Source organism: Hyaena hyaena, unplaced genomic scaffold (assembly GCF_003009895.1).
Source record: "Hyaena hyaena isolate Hyena2069 unplaced genomic scaffold, ASM300989v1 scaffold_698, whole genome shotgun sequence".
NCBI classification, from domain to species: domain Eukaryota; kingdom Metazoa; phylum Chordata; class Mammalia; order Carnivora; family Hyaenidae; genus Hyaena; species Hyaena hyaena.
In genome coordinates, this window is record NW_024081330.1 from 543,829 (window position 1) to 564,863 (window position 21,035).

General features: G+C 40.9%; 1 protein-coding gene across 1 annotated transcript in view; it reads right to left on the bottom strand.

Moving 5' to 3' along the window:
• Window positions 1–5,053: 5,053 nt before the first annotated feature.
• The window catches only part of CPO (carboxypeptidase O), a 40,021-nt gene continuing 24,039 nt past the window's right edge, over window positions 5,054–21,035 (bottom strand). Inside the window, exons 2-9 of the mRNA XM_039217485.1 lie at window positions 19,410–19,509; window positions 17,068–17,169; window positions 15,659–15,763; window positions 14,253–14,363; window positions 13,060–13,150; window positions 11,239–11,441; window positions 6,273–6,357; window positions 5,054–5,420 (exon numbers count right to left, since the gene is read on the bottom strand). Of these exons, the coding sequence (XP_039073416.1) occupies window positions 5,158–5,420; window positions 6,273–6,357; window positions 11,239–11,441; window positions 13,060–13,150; window positions 14,253–14,363; window positions 15,659–15,763; window positions 17,068–17,169; window positions 19,410–19,509 (1,060 nt within the window). The 3' untranslated portion in view covers window positions 5,054–5,157. The remainder of the gene's footprint in view (window positions 5,421–6,272; window positions 6,358–11,238; window positions 11,442–13,059; window positions 13,151–14,252; window positions 14,364–15,658; window positions 15,764–17,067; window positions 17,170–19,409; window positions 19,510–21,035) is intronic.

The following is a 21,035-nucleotide window of genomic DNA, read 5'->3' on the forward strand; positions in this document are numbered from 1 at the left end:
CCATGATAATTTCGTATTTCCTACTTCCTGTCTGAAACTCAGAGGTTTCCTCATTTTTCAACACTGCTTCCCTTTTGGCTTCCATAAACTTGTAAGTCCATTTTCAGCATTGGCCTATTGTACCTTTCTAGGTAGGAATGGAGGAAACAAATTTGACTTCAGACAAGTTCTCATGATCTTATAGTTCCACAATTATTCTAATCATCCACTCACAATGATTGCAATGCTCCTTTTTCACATTTCCGTGTTTGAATAGACCCCACATTGAATCTTTCTGAATAGCACCTCTGATTTCTGTCCCTTGTTTCCATTTTTACAGCCACCAACTCACTTGAGTCTTATTTAGTTTATATGTGCATGGTATATTTTCTGAACTGTTTGCCTCAGACTTCTCCACTCCAACTGTCTCCTAATTCATCCTCTCAGACTTATTTTGACACAGCACATGTTAATTTATGCCCCTGTGTGGAAGCATTGGTTTTCCCAGCAGCCTAGAGGGGTACTATCTGAACCGTTTGACATTCAGGATCTTCAACCCCTGATTCCACCTTGACTCTCTACCTCACTTTCTCTGAATCCTCTATCTAGTTAACTGGGTTTTTAGGGAGTTCATACCTATGAATACATATCCCTTTGCCTCCTCTGTGTTTCTGTGGTTGCTTTTGCATCATCTGTATAAAAAGAAAAGGCTGTTTGCCTTTATTTGCACAATTATTTTCAAGCTGACTTTCTCAATTCTTTTCTTTTTTTTTCTTTAAAGAACAAATTCTTAGGAAAAAAAACCTAATAAGGGCTCCATGAGAAAGGCACGTGCAGCTTGAAAAGGAGTTAATACACTCACCATATAAACTCTTTGGAGCTTTACTTTTTATTATTATTATTTTAAATGAATGACTCCTTAGAAAGAAATAAAATTCCTTTTTCGGGGTAGCTAAGAAAAGACTATGCAGTCTTGATTACAGCAGAGTGGAAAACTGTTGTAAGTGGCCATTATTTTCTCATAAAGTTTTATCATAACGCCAAATACTTCAAAATTTACAAGTCCATAAAGGCTAATCTTTTTTTTACTTTGCTTTCAATGAAGACAAAGCTGGAAATGCATTTGCTTTCCTGAAATAAAAGCCTTATCTGAAACAAGATTCCTCACATTCTAGAATGCTAACATCTTCAAATTAAGAATATTTCTGTTCATGCAACATTGATAATCCCCAGGAATATTCTGATTATTAAATCCTAGTACTACTTTTAATAAAGGTCATTTTAGGAAATTAAGAATATATTGTGTTTGGATAATAATTCCCCGGGGCGGGGGGTGTCTTATGCTAGGTTCCCTAGATGTAGACCTCCCACTGAGGGTTCACGTACAAATGGTTTACTCAGGAAGTGCTCCCAAGAGAAGCTGGTAAGGGAGTGGGAGAGCAGGACAGGACAGGGGACGAAGCCATGCACTGTTGTAACTTCAGAGAAAGTTCTTTGGAGGGTAACTTCAACCTCATCCCACAAAATCTCTGCAACATGAGTTACACTTTGGAGTTTTTCCCCCAACCCACTGCAGGGGGACAGAACTTTATACTCAGGAATTTAACAGTTCCCATCCAGGCAGCTGCTGGGGGTTTCTGGTGGTAGGTACAAATCCCATACATGTTTCGTTCTCTGTGGCTTCAGGAAACCTATGTGCAGTAGCCAAAGGGTGGTCATCAGAAGAAGCGTCACACACACGTATGAGCTGTCGGAGGCAAAAAAAAATACCTCCCGGGCAGAGAGAGATATAGGAGAAGGGACCTGAATGGATATGCATGAAGTCCTGGTGGTGGCCATGAGATTGTGCTCCTGATATCCTGGAGCCAGAAAGTTCCTACGAATATGGAATTCTCAATAATTATTTGATCAATCAACACTCACTGAGAACAGTGTGACCACAGTCATGCTACTTCTCTTTGTCTCGATTTCTTCATCAAATAAATAAAAGTACCTAACTCAGGAATCTTAGGAGTATTGCACAAGGTAATATACATCAGGTATTTCAATCACTTCATAGTGAAACAGAAATGTATAATTATTCATTTTAATGTTTTAACTTCTTTATAATTAGTATTGTAATTTCCTATATTTAGGCAGTGGTCTTCTCTTAGTGTCATGATACATTTATGCCAGATTAAAATACAGGCATGAGGTAAGAATAACACTGGGGTGATACGAAGGATACATTTTCAGCAGCATATCAAAAGATGCTTAAACTGCGTAAGAAAAGAAAGGGAAACGGGAGCTTGGTCAAACATAGCGAAAACAAAAATATAACTCATTTTGACACTGATGTAGAAAAAAATAGGAGCTGGAGGCTTGGCCACCATCTGAATTTATCATTTTGCATCATTTTAAACTCTAAATTTACCTATAAGTCAAGAAGATTTAGGTCCTTTGTAGGAACAGTTATGGAAAAAAAAAAAAACACCAACAGAGTTTGGTGGAAGGAAAGAAATAGTAACAGAAAATGTAGTACATTCAAACTTTCTTAAAAATTAAAGAAAAGGCACCATGGAGACACCTTTATTAGCACGGAGAGATTATGTTGGACCACATAAAATCAACAATATGTGGACTTTTTGACCTATGAAAACAGCAATTTCCCACGATTCAACCTAATATAATACCTGTTGGGAGACAGTCATCTATGGGCTTCTCTTGCTCCTACACACCTTGCTGGCTATGTCAAGGATGCAAGGCTCTGACCACTTTTCACCTGGCCCATTTCTCAGACTTGTGTTTGCAGCAAGCAAGCAACTGTGAGTAATAAGGAAGTGTCTCTTTCTGGGATAAAGAGCAGGCTCGCTTACTGCTTGCTATAAAAGCAGTAAAGTCCTCAAGCTCAGAGTTTCTCTCCTATAGCATCACTCACTACAATAGAAGGTGTCATCTGGGCTCTTTTGAAACTCAAGAACAAGAGGAACCAATGTAAGTATGTTGATGCTCAAGCTGCTTATTGTGCTATGAGTAATGTCGTCCTTTGTCTCTGATTCAGGAGTCTCATGTCTTTCGACATGCGTGAAATGGTAACAAGCTAACTTCTTAGCTTTAAAGTAGGGTAATATCAAATCCCAGACCCAACAACATCACAGTACAAAATAGTCTCAAGATTGCATTAATTACATCAGTTGTGAAGTTTTCCCAACCTATTGCCATTTAAGATGAGGAAGTTAAAAGCTTCGTTAAGAAAGATCTATCTGTGGGGTGCCTGGGTGGCTCAGTAGGGTGAACATCTGACTTTGGCTCAGGTCATGATTTTGAAGTTGGTGAGTTCAAGCCCCACATCATGCTTGATGCTTTCAGTGCCTTAACTGTCAACTCAGAGCCCACTTGGGGTCCTTTGTCCCCCTCTCTCTGACCCTCCCCCCCTTGCGTGCATGCACTCTCTCTCTTTCTCTCTCTAATAAATAAAACTTTTGGGGTTTTTTGTTTTTGCTTTTTAAAGAAAGACCTATATGGTTGTTTGTCACCTTTCCATCATTGCTCTTAGGATCCTCTCATAAGAAGTAAAAAACTTCCAGAAAAAGTAAAATACATGTCTTGGCCCTCAAATCTCCCCATGCTCTCAAAGCCATGGGAAGCCCCTGAGGAAAGCTGATTGTGTCCTAGACTCTTGGGAGAATCCATGTAGGAGGTTTCAGGCGAGCTAATAGCTTGCATTTCCATCTGCTCCTTTCTAATTTTATTTGTCCATAGACTCAATCTTTAGACATAAATTAAGCTTTCTAGGTCATAGTTTCTATAGTACTTAGAGGTTCAAATTGTTAAAAGACAGCCCTAGAAACTAAAACATAGGCTAGATTAAAGCTGATACCCTGTGTCCCAAGGCACAGCTCCTTCTCTTTCATCTTGAACATGGCATTGGTGGTCACACTAGGTTTCTTCCCTCCTGGGCTGACTACTGAGGAGACCCTACCATTTTCTCCTGACAATGCCACAATTGTGGAGTTGGCATTTTCATGTAAACAGCTGCTCTCTGATTCATTAAGCCCTATTGCCCTTGACATTTTTCTTTCTGACCCTTATTAGCCACTCACTGGCAAAACAGAAAGAAAGAAAGAGGGCAAAGACAGGCAATAAAAGGATTACAACCAAAAAGTGTATTGTGACTGTGACCAACAAGGAAATTTGGCAATGGGTGGCTGAACACCCAAGGATGCTCTGTCAGCTGGTTACAGCTACAACATCTGTTCAAAGCCTGACAAGTGCTTAGCACCATTTCAAGGTGTCATGTAGAGATACATAAGAAATGACAGTCATAGACACTACCTTACAAGCACTTACCATTTAATAGACAAGATAGTACAATCAAATGCCTGTACTCCCATATATGTGCAATCTCACTCTTGCTTACCTTCTACTTATTCTTTATTTCTCTCATAGTATCTGTCACAAGCTGCAATACTCAGTTTATTTATTTGTGTTCTTAATTATTACGGCTCCCCTGAGCTGAGATTTGCCTTGTATGCAACAGTGTGTCCGTTCCAATTATTTATGGCTACCATCCTCAGTCTCACCCGCCGAAATGGAAATTCCCAGAGGACAGGGACCATGTCTACCTTATTAACCACTGTAACCCCAGAGCTTAACAAAATGTACCTAGCAGATTCTCAAAAATGTTTTTAAATAAATAAAATATTAAATAAATAAAACCAGTCACAGCTATATAGAGAGATTATGTAACATCTTCTGAGTGCTGCTAGTAATTTGATAATACAAAATTAAGTATGAACCTGGTTCAAAACCACAAGCAAATTTCTGAAAATATTTAGATGAGAAAAAAAAAAAAAAACATCTCTAGGCCCCGGGGTTGCTGCCCTGAAACTGACCACAGATGCATAAGTGAGCATGGCCAAGATCAGCAGAACTTCCTAGCTAACCTATAGATTTTTGAGCCACTGAACTTTGGTTTGGTTGTACCATTATTACGGCAACAACTAATATTATACTCTTTTAAAGTAGTAAAAGTTAATTACCAGCAAAATACACATTAAAATGCAAACATGATTCATTTTTATTGAAATGGAAAGTATCTTTGGTTAAATTATCTGATTCCTCCTTAACTCCTGCCAAACACCTTCCCTGCAACTACATTCTCGTCACTGGGGCTGAGCTGGTCTGGGTAGGATGTACTCAGAGACTAGACAGGAAGGAGACTAGCAGGCCCAGCACCACAGCGGAAGAGGCTGCCTTTCCAGCACTGTCCAGATCCCAGTATTTCTCATATACGTCATCCAGGACTGAGAGCACAGCCTCCATGCTCTCCTCGCAGGTGGCCTGAATCTGATTTTCTGGCAGAACAAATCCATATGTACCATTGTCCCTCAGCTCAAACGTGTATGAGAAGGGGATCCCAATGTCCCGAGCCCAGTCTCTTGAAGACCCTGATGTGGCATCTGCAAACAAAAGCATGAAGGCGGAGGTAGAAGTTATACTATGAAAGCACACATCTCCATGGCAGAGAAGGAAGGTTCAAAGCAGCAAAATGAGTAAACTTTTTCATATTAAGGATTCATGGATAGTCGTCGTCTCCCTCTCGTTGATATGAAGCCCCTGTAGGGTAGGAGTTAGCTCTCGTTTAACTTTTCTGTTTCCTCTTGCCCATTCCCCAGAGTACGTAGCATCATGTCTGGCACATAGCAGAGGATTAGTTAAAGTTTCTCAGCGGTATCAAAAACTAGGTGACCTAGTATTACACGCAAGTTAACTGAGATGTAAAGGGACTGAAGCAAAATGAGCAACAGGGAAAATATTATGCCAGTACTATCCAGGTGGTCCTCGGGTGGGTGGAGCATGTGGTGGCTGAGGATGGGGGAAAGCAGTGCACTGTCCTTTTAACTAAATTCTTTTGTGTGTTGGATCCTTTCTCTGAGCCCCACCTGCTCTGCTTTCTCAGCCTGATAGGCCCCCTGAGAACTGAATCGACTGACCAAGGGTCACTGGAAAACGTCCTTCCTGTTAACTCCTGTACCTCCTCCCTTGCCAGCTCTTTTTAACCGAAGCCAGAGCGAGTTCTGGTGTGAGCCAGTGCGTTAATTTTTTTCTTTTAGCTCACACCTTATCCCTAGAGAGCATAGTGCTAGATGTGTACAGACTCCTTTTTATCCTCAGTCATTTTGATTCGTATAACTTCCTGTTGACCTCTGGAGCTCTTCCGTCCTTCTCCTGCCCATCCCACTCCCCAAAGTCCACTGGCTTCTTTTGTGCCTTAGATACTATTGAAGAGGCAAAAAAAAAAAGCTACTTACATAAAATATCTGCACTCGATCCAACTCTATAATTGGTTCCATGCTTTTCTTTCAATGCATTTGCTGCCTTCTGTCCAACTTGGATCTGTAGGTGGGAAATGCAGAGACAGATATCTGGTGTTAAAAATAAATCCAACAATCCAGAGGGTTTCGTATTTTGTCCAAGTCCTTCTCCAGAGTTCCAGACCATCTTCCTAACTTCCAATTGGACAGTTATACCTAGGTAGCCCACTGGTACTTTTGACTCAAAGCACTCGCACCCAGTTTCATCATTTCCCCACTAATAAAGCTATTCTGGCTTCCATATTTCTTCCATATTTCTGATCACGTGTCATGATCCTGCAAACACATGTAAAATCCTGCAGTCACCTTTGGCTCTCCTTCTTTCGAATGATTACCAAGTTGCATCTCCAACCCCATCACCCTATTTCAGACTCATTACCTCTGAAATGGACTGTTGTCATCTTCTAGTAAGTTTCCCTTCCTTTCACCAATCCTTATCCCCATAGATCTCCTCTGGCTTCCAGGTGAACTTCTATAGAGTAGAACTATGATCATGATCCTGCTCAACAGCCCTACTCTTAGCTGCCCACTGGATTAGGCACAAGCTTCTCAGTTTCATATTTGAGACTACAGGCTGAGAGAATCTCAGAGCCGGAAGTTACACCTTTCCTCACACCTACCACCTTGTTACCTGACTAAATGGGAAATCCCTCAGAACTTGATGATTTCTAATGTTCCAACCTTGCTCTCTGCAGACACTTTTCTGAGATCAGAGCCCCAGCAATACTGAGAGATCAAGTGTATTGGCTATGCTTATGAACCTTCTGATAAATCTTCTGACCTACCCTTTCAACAGTCTTCTCTAAGTATTCCCCACCCCTGACTCCCTAATGTTTCCCCTTAGATTCTACACAAACACCACCCAAACCCCTTGCCCACTCCCTGCCTAGACTGGGATCTACCTTGGTTTTATTTACCTCTTAGGGCAGCCTGACTGCTCTTGTAGGTGTATCAGCTCCCCTGACTTCTAACTAGTGATGAGTCTAACTTTAAATCTTGTCTTTTCCTTCCCGGTCCTGCATTGTCTAGCTGAATCCTAAGGTCTGACAGTGGTGCTTGGGTAGAGTAGGGATAGGCATTGTGAAATTCAAAAGGAAGAGTAGAAAAGGTAGTAAGTGGTAGTGGGTCATATGCAGCAGTCATGAACAGCATCCTTAGGGTATTTGGGACTTTCTGTGTGTGGCAAAGATAAAAGAAAAAACATTCGACTGAACATAGATATTTAAGATTTTTGCCTCTTTATTCACTATTGTGAATTCTGTCTTGGGCCATTCTCCTTCTCTCTCTCTTCCTGAAGAGAGATTCTAAGTCTGGCTTAGTTCCTGGTCTCACGCTATCCAGAATTGACATGATGGGTAGGAAGGGCTAAAGAAGTATGAGAAATAAAGCTGGTTTTAATTATTAACACTGCTAATGGGTATAAGAGCTGTTTGTAGAAAGAAGAGAAAGTCATAAGAAGAAGAAAATCAGAAAGGAATTTCTGGAGACAGAAATTCTTCTAAGGAAATAAAAATGAAGAGTGAAGGGAAAGGATCAGGGTAGTTGCTACCTGTAAGTGAACTGAAGAGCCAGGGGAAACGATTGCTGTGATTTACCAACTACAGTTCTTTTTGAAGTTCTTTCAAAGTCTGGTAGAGATATGAATCGCTCTTAATTATTTGTAATTCTTACATGTTTCTGCATTTCTTTGAGTGAAACTACATGTTAACTGGTCCGTGAGGGCCTTAACTTTTATTTGGGTTATATATGCACTACTTCCAGGCTACATTTTCCTTCCAAATGGCACTTGCAGTTTTTTTTCTTCTGCAATACACCCCAGATGATTATTTCTTTCTTCTGATTGCCAGCCATTACATATTTTATCTTATGTAATTCCTTTCCTTAAAATCGTGCTCTGAACTTCTGAGTTTTCTTTTTTTTTTTCAATGATACCATGAGCAATTACAATGGGGAAGACAATAGGAATAGAAGAATAACATATATGAGAAGTATACAATGGTGGCCCTAGCGTATAGACTTGGCCCTTTCCAAGAAGATAAAGTAAAATCCAAAGATTCTGACTTCTATCCTTAGGGGTGGACCTCCTGATTATTGTTCCGTCTCCTTTTGACACTATACCACAGGTCATAGAGAGTCAATTTCTCGGCTGCCTTCCTCTCAGCCTAAAGGAACTTTGGTCAAAATAATAAAAATCTCTTTGCCAGTAGTACATAGTCTACATTTCGAAAGACCTCAAGCCTCCTTAATAACTCCTTCACTGAGCCCAGAGAATTTCCTATATGTACAGGCAGACACACAAAAAGGTTGACGAAGGCCCTGGATGTGTGTGGGAGGATGGAGCTTGGGATGGAGTCTACAAGTTGATAAGGAAAGGGTTCAAATGAAAGAATGTCAACAGTTAAAACATTAGAATTTTTATAGCTATTCTAATTTCCAGAGCAATTTAGAACAGGGCTATATATAGTTATGTTTCCCCTACATAGTGATTGCTAAGTTGTCTATCACACAGTATAATATTTATCATGATTTCTACAAATTTCTGGTTTTGTAAATATATAGAGATTAATTGCTAGTCTCTGGTAGTTGTAAACAGTACCAAAAATAGAAATCTCCTTAAACACTTGGCTTGATTCTGTGTCTTTGTGCACTCTGTGACAGCTTACCCTTAGCTTCTTAACCCAAAACCACTGCTAGCTACAAGGTTGACACCAGGTGGCAAAAATTTCACTTTCTTTTCACTGAAAAGTCTTGGAGATGACTCTTTATGTTGACTCTTTAGATCCTGAGACTATGAGAAATACAGAACCGAAGCAACCTTTCTCAATTCATTGTCCCAGTTTCTGCATGTAGAACCAAAGCGTTCTCAGTAATTCCCAGCTTGGGGTTACCGTGCAGTAGTGATGATGTCCATGCGATAGGTCTCTCCTGCCTCTTGCCTCTTCTAGCCTGTGACCAGAGGGCTCCAACCAGAGAGCCAGCCACACAAGAACCTCTCGTCTTAAAATACACACATTGCAAAATGGTCATGTAATACCTGTTTACCTGAGCAAAGAAAGCAATAAAATTTCCTAAAATTATGCCAGGGGTTACAAGCTGCTCTTTTATTTATTTATTTATTTATTTTTTGCTGGTGGAAGGCCTGTCCCATTAAAGATTGATAATGGCCTGTCTTTTGATGGTTCACCACCATTTGGTGGTGTCTTTGGTGGATCTATGTGTTTGTCATAGATCCCTTTGACCAGAAAGTAGACATCTATGACAAATGCCACCAAAGCTGGGAGAAAAAAGGGTTCTGGGCTTCTCATCTGAAAGCCCTGTTTCTATATTTTCCTTTAGAGAAGAAATGAGATTTCTGGAGCTCTGGAATAGGAAGAAATAGGACACTGCAGTCTGAGCGTCTAAGCTGAGAGGAGCTCCTAGAAGTTGCAAGCCCTTTCAGAACAGACAGGTGGTATGAAGTGACTAAATGAATATAGCCTCTGGAATCTGAAGACATGAGTTCCAGTCTGGACTCTACCAATCACTGCTTGGGTCCCCAGGCCTCTGTAATCTCAATGACAGGTGCTGATAAGCACGGGGGGAAATTGGAACCCTTGTGCACTGTTGGCCAGAATAGAAAATGGTACAGTCGCTATGGAAAACTGTTATGATTGTTCCTCATAAAGTTAAAAACAGAACTACCACTCGATTCATCAATTCCACGTCTGGATATACCTCCAAAATTGAAAGTGGGATCTCAAAGAGATCTCTGTATACCTATGGTCATAGAAGCAATAGCCCAAAGGTAGCAACAATTAGAATATGCACTGATGTATAAAGAAAATGTGATACATACCTGTAATGGAATATTATGAAGCCTTAAAAAGGAAGGAAATGCTGACATATGACACAACATGGATGAACCTTGAGGGCATTGTGCTAAGTGAAATAAGTTAGTCACAAAAGGCAGATATTACAGGATTTTACCTGTTTGAAGTTATCTAGAACAGTCAAACTCCTAGAAAATGAAAGTAGAATGGTGGTCTACTGGGAGCTATTTTTAATGGGTGGAGAGTGCCAATTATGGAAGACAAAGTGTTTGGAGATTAGTTGCACAATAATGTGAATATACTTAACCCTACTGAGCTGCCCGCTTAAAAATGGTGAGCTTTAGGTCACTCCAATTTTACTGTAATTAAACATTGAAAAAAATAATGCTTTAAAAAAGATAGCAAATATTATGACAATTCTAAATTTGCTCTCCCTTTCTTTTGTGTCTCTTGTCCTCAGATTCATGAAAGGGCAAAAAGACCTGTCCTTTTCAGCAGTTTTGCCTGGGGCTTGGGTAAAGGGAGCTTCAGAAAAGCCAGGTGAGACAAAGTGCATTTTCCCTGCCCGGGCCTGGGCCTCGCGGGCGCTCCGCCTTACAAACATTCCTCGGCAAATACTAGAAGCAGAGTTTAGAAGAAAATAAAGCATTGTGTTTAGCAGAGAAGAGAGCAGATATTATTTAGCCATGTTATTTTAGATATGCCATATTCCACTAACAGCTGGCAAGTTCTTTAAAGCACGGTTCAAAAGCTATAATTGCTGAACGGAGCTGCAAGAGAATTTACAGAAATGAAAGCACATTCCTGCAGATTATTAACATAATCGTCTCATTTATATTATAGACGAATACCTAAGATGTCTCCCAACTTGACACTTTACGAAACAGGTAGTTAATTAATGTAGGTAAAGCAGCAGTTAACCTGAAGCCTTCCCAGCAGGCGTCTGGCAAGGTGTAAAAAGCAGAAGACAGAAAATAAGGAAGAGCACGGAGAGCAAAAGCAGGGCTAGAGCCAAAATCTTGAAAATGGAAACCAAGGAAAGGAAGGCAGGGGTCCCACGGAGTCTTTTGGAAAGACTGTTGCTGTGGTCTTACCAGCTCCTCGTAGTTACTGGGCTTATTTTTAGTGTAGCCATAAGGAGTGAGAATGAGCTGCCCATAAGAGTGCATGGTCAGGAAGCACACGATGTTCCCCTTCTCGCTCTCTATAAAGCTGGAAACTGCTTTTGTCTCTGGTTCTGATACTGGTCCTGTCCCACAGAATGTCATATCCTGGCAGTTTTTAGACGCACCGATACCTGGAATGTACAGGAAACCACGAAAAGGTCAACAGGACACCCGTTGAGAACTGACAGAGGACAAAGAGTCGCCCTTGCTCGGGGCAACCTGCAGGTGGCGTCAGAGCCTGTCCTGGCTTGTCTAAGTTAGTTCTGGTTACATTAGTGAATGAGGACGGTCACTCGAGGAGGAGCTCAGGAAGGCCAGAGGGCTGACTTTTGGACTCAGAGACAAACTCCACGCTTACGTGGCCAGCAAAGGGAGATGCAAAATGAAATGGCATTTCAATAAGCTTTTACTTAAACCTGCGCTGGGCCCTGAAACAGATGTTCGGGAGCCAGTTCCGCGGGTTCCTAGATCAGGCTCTGACATGGCCTTGTGACCTATGTCTCTTCTACTCACTTACTGGTCTCCCTCTCATGAGAGCTATTTTGCAAGGACACAGCAGTCTGTTCTCACCGATAAGGACCACCAGCTGAGCACTCTGTGCACCCTGGGCAGTGGGATCAGCCCCTCCCATGTGGAAATTCATCAAATCCCCACAACAGCCTACTGACTGGATGGTATGACACAGGCCACATTTCAGTTTAGTCTATTTATTATTTATTTATTTATTTATTTATTTTGAGAGAGAGCAGGGGAGGGGCAGAGAGACAGACAGAGAGAGAGAGAGAGAAGGAGATTGAGAGAATCCTAAGCAGGCTCCACGCTGTCAGCGCAGAGCTCATCTTGGGGGTTTTGGATCTCAGGAACCACAAGATCATGACCTGAGCCAAAACCAAGAGTTGTATGCTTAACTAACTGAGCCACCCAGGTGCCTCCAGGACACATTTTAAGTAGGAGAAAACTAAAGCAGAAAGATGAAGCAATTTTTCCAAGACCACACCACTGTCAAGTCTGAATGTAACCCTTACAATCTGGTTTTTAACCAGACTGCTCTTATCTCTTTCTACCTCTTTATTTGTTTCTGATTCCTTGGGCATGCTGAGATTCAGGAACATAAAAATGCCCTAAGAAGAAGGAAATGTGTGCCTTACTTACTTCTGCCTCCCTGCTATAAAAATAATCTGCATGGATAATTCTCTGATTCTTCTTTTCTTTATGACAATTCATATATTTAAAAAGAAGGTGTGAGACACCTGGGCGGCTCAGTTGGTTAAGTGTCCAACTCTTAATGTCAGCTCAGATCATGATCTCGTGGTTCATGGGATCGAGCCCAGCATTGGGCTCTGTGCTAACAGTGCATAGCCTATTTGAGATTCTCTCTCTCTCTTTCTCTCTCTCTCTCTCTCTCTCTCTCTCCCTCTCTCAAAATAAATAAATAAACTTAAAACAAATGAATTAAAGTTTTAAAAAAATAAGTAAAAATAAGGTGATAGATTTCAAACATATTCACTTTGATCTAAGTCTTCCTTGCCCTTATTTAGCCAGTCTCACTTGATGAGAGCCCTGCACTTGAGTGTTGCTGCTTCTTACTGTACAGATCTTCCTTAGAGCAAAAACCCTGGTCAAGAAGTCCCAGGGAGCTGTGCCAAATTAGATGTTTATTTTTGCAAATTATATCTCTAGTAATTCACCTCAGTCCTAGCTTCTCTTCTGTGTTTTGTTCATCAAGTCATCTACAAAACATGTACTTACTACACCAGGATACATTGAAATTTCGATTGAGATCTGTCCCGAAACATGTGCCATTGTTGTGTGATGAACGGGATTTCCTCCAAAGCCGATCCTGTAACAGAGAACATAGAAAGGCTGCTGTCCTAAGGTATTATAAATCACAGTGTTGGTGATGATTGGGTGGCCCTTGAACATAAAAAACATCCTCTTGGATTGTCTGGAAGAATTTGCCTTTAACATAATGAAGCTTGTGCATGTAATTTTTAGTCTCACAGATGGGCCAGCAACCTCCAATAACAGGAACATCTGTACAATCCAAGCGTACCTACATGTAAACCATCAAGTTGGAGGGAGTGTGGCCTTTTCCTCAAGAGCAGATTAGCAGTGCCTGGTGGACGTGAACTGCTTAATCAGGGAAAGCTTCAGAGAGTCATTTTTTATGTCCAAGTGATACAGGATGAAAGGTGAATAGCTTGGCAGATGGAAAAAGGCTGTTCCAGGTGTATCAGTGATGGTCTCTGCACATTTCTGGAAGCAAAAGATGGATGAGTGGAGATGAAGATAAAGACAAGCTTCTCCAGACAAGCTCAGAGGAAAGAATTTGATTTGCACCCAGGTCAAAAGGCTGTTGCAGAGAAAGGGGTCCCAGGAACAGCTTTTGGGAGAGCCAAAGGAGAAAGGGAGGAATGGATATTCTTTAGAAGGAGGGCTTCTTGTTTGTGGAGTGATATGTTTTAGTAAAATTTTAAAAAGGAAGCTTTCTACTCACTAAAAACTTCATGAGATATTTGTGCTCTGTGTGAATGATCACAATGAAAGATGAAAGTTGGGTTAGAATTTATATATCATTTATGCTCCTCGTGCTACACAACTGGGTGGATACAAGGTAGCATATGAATTTTATACCAATCTGGCAGGCAATCCCCAAACTTTAAGGAGGTGGAGTTGGAGGAAAGTGGGAATATGTTAAAAACAAACAAACATAAAACTGTGTGTTGGATTTCAACTCTAAAAAGGCCTCAGCTCTCTCAGTCCTAAACTTGATGTAGATTGTTGGCTTAACAATATTGAGTTGATTCTTACCCCAAATGGGGTTTCTTTCTTTTCATGGCCACAAAACATTTCAGTTGCTACAATGACTAAGGTCAGAAAAATAAACCCGAGTCAAGATCTAGTTCATGGATGCATTCCAGAACCAAACTCCACATACTCACAGTTGTCCAAGTGTAGATATAACCATCTATGTTCAGAACGGGAAGCACATAAAAGTCCAGGTTTCTCAGGAACTTTTTTATCCTTGGGTTGTCTTTGTAGTTTTGTAGAATCTGGAAATTTAAGAGAGAAACTTTTGGAATGCGCCTGGGAAGAGATATTTTCTTTCAATTTTCCAACAATTTCAACTTAATTACAAGAGGTGATTGCACAGGAAACCTCAACCCTTCTATCCTCCACCCTGCCTCAGTTGTCCTATTTGTTATTATAGTGGTTCTCAAGCTTTATTGTGCATCAGAATCACCTGGAGGGCTTGTTAAAATATAGACTTCTTGGCTCTCCTCCTTCACTTCCACCCCCTCCCCTTGATTCCCTAGGTCTGAGGCCTTAAGGTGAAGCCCAAGAATCTGCAATTCTATTAAGTTCCCAGTTATGTTGATGCTGTTGATCTAGAAACCACACTTTAAGAATTACTCTTTGTGGGTTTCTTTCTGTTGGTTTCTGAAGACTTATAGGGTACAGCTAATATGTAACAATTCACTGAGCAAGGTATTTTCCACACGTTAAATCTCTCCATCCACACAACAGAACCCCAAAGAGGCCACTCCACGCTCTTTCTGCAGGTGAAATAGGGGCCCTAGTGTTAGAAAATTTGCCAGAGATTATTTGAAAAAGGTAGCACCAGGGGCGCCTGGGTGGCTTAGTCGGTTAAGCGTCCGGCTTTCGCTTAGGTCATGATCTCGCGGTTCGTGGGTTCAGGCCCCGCGTCGGGCTGGGTGCTGACTGCCAGCTCAGAGCTTGGAGCCTGTTTCAGTCTGTGACTCCCTCTCTCTCTGACCCTCCCCTGTTCACGCTGTCTCTCTCTCTCCTGAAATAAAAAAATTAAAAAAAAAAAAAAAAGGCAGCACCAGGCTTTACTCATCTCTGACTTCCAAGATGCACTGTCATCTACATTAGGTTTGTTCACCTTCCAGTAAAAATTATTTTGGATCCACTAAAAAGAGATCAGAATACCTAACTCAGTTTTCAGTAAAGCTACTTATACATTCCATTTCCCTTGGAGTGAAGGAGTAACTCATGCCTACATGTGAAAGAAGCATGCTTTTGAAATAGCTAAGTTGTGGCAGGTGTTTTGTTGGGTGGTTAACCATTATAAGAAACGTAAAGAGGGGTGCCTGGGTAGTTCAGTCAGTTGAACGTCCTACTACAGCTCAGGTCATGATCTCAGTTTGTGAGTTCAAGCCCTGCATTGGGCCCTGTGCTGACAGCTCAGAGCCTGGAGCCTGCTTCAGCTTCTGTGTCTCCCTCTCTCTTTGCCCCTCCCACACTCACAGTCTCTCTCTCTCTCTCTCAAAAATAAATAAACATTGAGGGGAAAAAAAGAAAAACGAAAGCTAAAGACACTTACTTCTTTCACAAACCATTGGCAAAAAGCTGGGGCAATCCATTCCCTGGCATGAATTCCACAATCCATCCAAATGATCTTCTTGGGGTTATTGGATGGTTGACTGATCTGGAGGGACATTCATGCTCTGTTACCAAACAATTGCTTATTATCATAAGCCACTGTGCACAGTTACCAGGCTTTTCTGGGTTTTTTTGGTGTGTGTGTGTGTTTTTAAATTTCCCTACAGATCCCTTTCTTCCTCAGCTCTGTGGTTCCAAGCATGAGACAGGGACAATGGCAGAGACATTTACCAATATGACCCTTTCCATGGCTGCTCTTGCTCTCCTGCCAGACACCTTGGCTGCTATTCTTAGGAACATATGCTGCCTCCTCATGCCTCCCACCCAAAGCCTGCTCTTCCCTTCACCCCTATCCCCTAATTATAAATAAAAGCAGAAACCCCCAAGCTACAAGCCAGGAGAACAAATCTCTATAAACCTTATAAAACCTTACCACATAGGATTCACTCAGAGTAATAAAATACCTACAAGAGGTAAGTTTCAAGTAGTTAAAAATGAATCCGGGTCTTCATTTAAACTTTTTGAAACTGTGAATGGATACAAATACATAATCTCCTGCAATATCTACTAAATTCCTTAAGTTCCCCTATTCCTTAGAGACTCTTCCACTCCCAGTCAATCAAATCTTCTTTCTTATCTCCCTGTGCCTTTCTTGTACATCATTTCAGGCTTACGCCACCAAGAAAGGTCCCCTCCTCTTTCAGAGGGGTGGGGTGGGTAGGAATTAACCTGGAAACTGTGGATTCTCTTTGATGGAGAAGAGGTTGTGAACACTCCCAAGTGTGTAAAGGTCACATCTGTTTTGAATGTAAACGGCCTAGACTCTACTCATTGAAAGCCTTTGGAAAAGGTTGATGAAGACTCTCCCTCTTTATCAATGAGAAATTTAAAACTTGAGATAAATACAAGACTGGATTCATTACATTCAAGGAACTTTTTCCCTCTAACCTCACCTGTTTTCAAAACTACCAGCATATTTCCTAATAAGCCATTTACCTTAATTCTCTTTTATAATTACCCCTTTTATGAGTACATGTATTTGATGATGTGTTTCTCTTTATTGCTTCTTTAAGGCAGAAGATTTTTAGCTATCTTTTTTGGCTGATTTAGCTCAAAGTTTGATGGCCTATTGAAAATCAGGTAATAGGTGCCCCATGTTTAACGTATCAACCAATCATTCACTCAACTCCTGAGTAAATTCTATTTCAGAGCCAATACACTTTTTTTTTTTTTTGTAGTTATAGATAACTTTTAAATTTGGGAATGTGCTTTGTAAATGAGTATGTCTACAGTAAGTGGTAATAGGGTAGTGAGGCAGTAATTAAGGTAATTCTCAGCCTTCTCACTCACCTTCAAATAATACATGGGCCGGGTCTCATAGGTCATTCCCAAGAAATGCTGTGTCACGACTTCTGGGTACTTCTCACTTATCTGTATCATCCACTGGTAGATCTGAAACAGCCAGAAAGGACTGTGGATCTCAATGAGAAAATCATTTGCTTGCTTCTAATTAAGATAACTGCTTCTCTCATTAAGAAACTGAACTCTGGACTATTTGCTCTACATTACAACAACTGTGTGCTAAACAAAGTACAAGACGAAACCAATAAACTATCACTGGCCACCTCCCATTTTCTTTAAAGATCCACTCTGCCATCCAATCTTAGAACACCTTATTGAACTTTACAAATAAACTATTGAGAATTCATAGTTTCAATAATCCACTGATAACACTTCAGAAAATTGTACAGGGGTGCTTGGGTGGCTCAGTCAGTTGAATATCCAACTTCAGCTCAGGTCATGATCCCGGAGTTCATGAATTTGAGTCCTGCTTCGGGCTCTGTGCTAGCAGCTCAGAGCCTGGAGCATGCTTCAGATTCTGTGTCTCCCTCTCTCTGCCCCTCTCCTGCTCACACTCTGTCTTTCTCTCTCTCTCAAAGATGAATTAGTATTTTCGAAAAAGGATTTAAAGAAACATCATACAACAACACATCCTTCAAATGGCATACCCATACTTCCATGTGGCAGCCAATCACGCCAGAAGTTCAGGTCAGGCTTTTTGGATCCCCAAAATATCCTTTGCTAATGTCCATGGATCCCAGATTAGAGAGGAGCTGGATATGCCCTTTACAGAACATGCCAATAGAAGTTCCTGATTCAATCCCAAACAAATCATTTTGATTCATTTGAGGAGACCTGAATGGATATTGATTTAATTAAAAATCTTATACCATGTTAGGAAAAGCAGAGTCTTATACCTTCACCTCTAAGTCAATAATATGGGATTCTATAATTGTGAATGGAATAAGGGAATTCATAAACATAAAATATATTAGGATAGTCATCATCCCATTGAGTGTGGGACAGTCCCACACTCAATAACTGTATAGTTGAAACATCTCTACCATAATAGTTATGGTAAATAACCATAATTAATTTGGGATAACAGATATTTGAAAATTTTTGTAGCTCGATTGACATTCATCTTAGCATGAAATATCTGTAGAAAAAAGGCATCATTATAACAGTAATAATAGGCCAGTGGACTTTTTTCAATTCAGTTATGCTAACTGAAGAGAACAACAGCTTATCACATGGGTATCTTGCAAACTTCCTAATGGCACTGAGTCAGATGAAGGTGTCTTAAGCCGTGGGAGGGCTACAAATAACAATACAGCAGCAGCAATTATTTCTTTATTGTTTAATCAGAAGTAATGCAGTGTATTCCATTTACTCTCACAGAAAAGCTGCAGGGTAAATTCTGATTTCTTGGTTTGCAGATGAGGAAATTGAGAAGCAAAAAGGTTAAGTGTTTTGGTCAAGATCACCGAGCAAGTGGTCAAGCCAGGTGTGACCTCTCCTGACACCAGAGCATAATCTTTCCATGGGTCTTACTGGACCTTGTTCACATTTTTAGAATCTTTAGTACTTGAGGGTGATTGTTACAGAAGAATGTGTAAATTTGTTCCTGCGTTCTTTGAAAAAAATTCTGGAAAATATTAGCATACCCTCAAATGTGGAGAGAATTAATGATAAAGCCTATTTGGAAAGCAACTTGTGCATTTATATAAAAATATAGATGTGCTTTATCCTTTAACCCAGAGATTCTATTTCTAGAAATTTACACTTCAAAAAAGTTTTGCATAAAGTCACATACAAATATGTATATATAATAGCTAATTTTTTCCTGTATCCAGTTTCAAAAACAACGTCTTAGCAGCAATACAAATATTTCTTTAAGAAAACTTTCCCCTCTCAAGAACACTGACTGCACTCCTTGCATCAGACAAGAAATACCACATTTTCAGCTAAATATAATTCAATCAGGAGGCTTCTCCACTCCATGTCCCACACCCATATGCACACTGGCCTTTCCCTGCTTAAACTGGCTAAGCACTCGACAAACAAGAGTGAGAGCTGTCCATGTTCACAGGAGCAAAAGTGGCTAGAAGGTTCTTTCCTTCCTTTTCCTTTCTGTTGTTGATTTGCCTTTTTATTTCATGCGACAGGATTTATAGCTTTCATGGTGGTGATCAAAAGGTGATTTTCTTCAAACCCTTGAACTCGGTGCACAGTCACATCTCAACCTCACATGTTAAGCCTCTCTAGTCTATGGAAAGTAACAGCGAACCATCCCCCACCCATCCTAAGTAGGCGGTGGCCACCACCAAACTCCCTGTGTCTTTGCTCACCTCTCCCATGGGGTGATATGTGGTATAGGAATAGGCGACCAGGTCCCTCCTCTGGCTCACCGTCTCGTCCACAACCTCTCGTCTGTGTTGTGCTAGGGATCTACAGAAGAAAGGCCAGGCTGAAAGCAGGGAAGAAACTACATGATATCATGAGGACTAGAAAGCTGATTAAAAAAAGGTGGTCAGAATCAATGTCAACAGGTGTCGGAGGCCACGCCGGCTCCGACAGGTCCAGGGGTCCCTGAAGGATGGACGGTGTCGGCGAAAGAGAGTGAGAGAGCCCCGAGATCCTTTCTGATCACCAGGCAGTCATCTCTGTCCTGTCGGTTTTGGTGTCTTTATTTATAGGTCAAATGTTAACATGGCATCAGGAAATGGAATGTTTACAATGGATAGCTCTTTGTGATAAGGTGTTTTTGGAAAATGTACAGAAACAGGTTTTACAGAAGTCTTCTTGCAGAACTGCCCCAATTATAGTGAGGTTGAGTACTAAGAAAATAACGAGGTGTTCACATTTTAATAACGCTAAGATTAAGTCACAGGTTTGTAGATACTCTTATCCATCCTCATCACAACGGCCAGGGTAAGGGAAGGTGTTTGTGGAAAGTAGGCCTTAGGAAAGGGGCTGCTAAACACCATCAGTTAGCAAAGGTGTATGTACTAACTTATCTTCTGCCCTTATCTGTTCCTTCTCTCTAAGTTAGGCTCTTTGTCGCTGGGCAAGACTTGATTTTCCAGTTATATGCTTTATGGCACCAGAGAGCCAACCATACCTTTAAAGAGTTTAGCTTATTTCCCATACATAGAATAGCCTCTTTGAGTGCATTTACCTTTGTGTCTACTTTTATGATTTCTTGAATAGCTAGGGCATGAGAGACATTTTTGGTTAGTTGATTTACATGTTGAGCTGTATGAACATCCCGGACTAATGCAACGGTAGAAACAGAATTGTACGTGTAAAGGTCAATCTTTTATGACTAGGGGTCATTAGCCTGTTCATAGCTCAAGGGAAAGTATGGAGGGAAACAGGACCTTCTGGAGACACCATGTCTGTTCCCATAATCAAAAGAAGAAGTTCCCACAATAAGTTCCTTCACAAGGTGCAATCATCATACCAGGGCCAGAATAAGGGGACAAGTCACTCCTGATATTGATCAACAAGGTACCCTAGGGGTCAGTGCTCAAGCAGAAATAATTGAGTGGGGGTGGATATCGGTCATCATCTGATTGGCAAGAGACCGTGCAAACTTGCTTTAACCTCACCAGGAGTTTTCTCGACTAGTGGGCTCAGAATGGCTCCCAACAAACAGGATTTGGAGGAGAAAAGTCAGTGTTAGAGTCTTCGCGCTGAGACTCATTGACTGTGAGACCTTGGGCAACAACGAGTCCCTCCACACTGTAGTTTCTTCATCAGTTGAGTGAGGGGAAGACAGCCGCTCCCATCTTGCAGGGAGGCTGAGATAATTTAGTAAGATGTTGTAGATGAACATACTTTTAAATTTGTAAAAGAAATAAAAGCTAAGATTTATTGAACTGAATCTTATTATGAGACACTCAAGCAACTTAAGGTTTTTTTTAATGTTAATTTATTTTTGAGAGAGAAACAGAGCATAAGCAGGGGAAAGG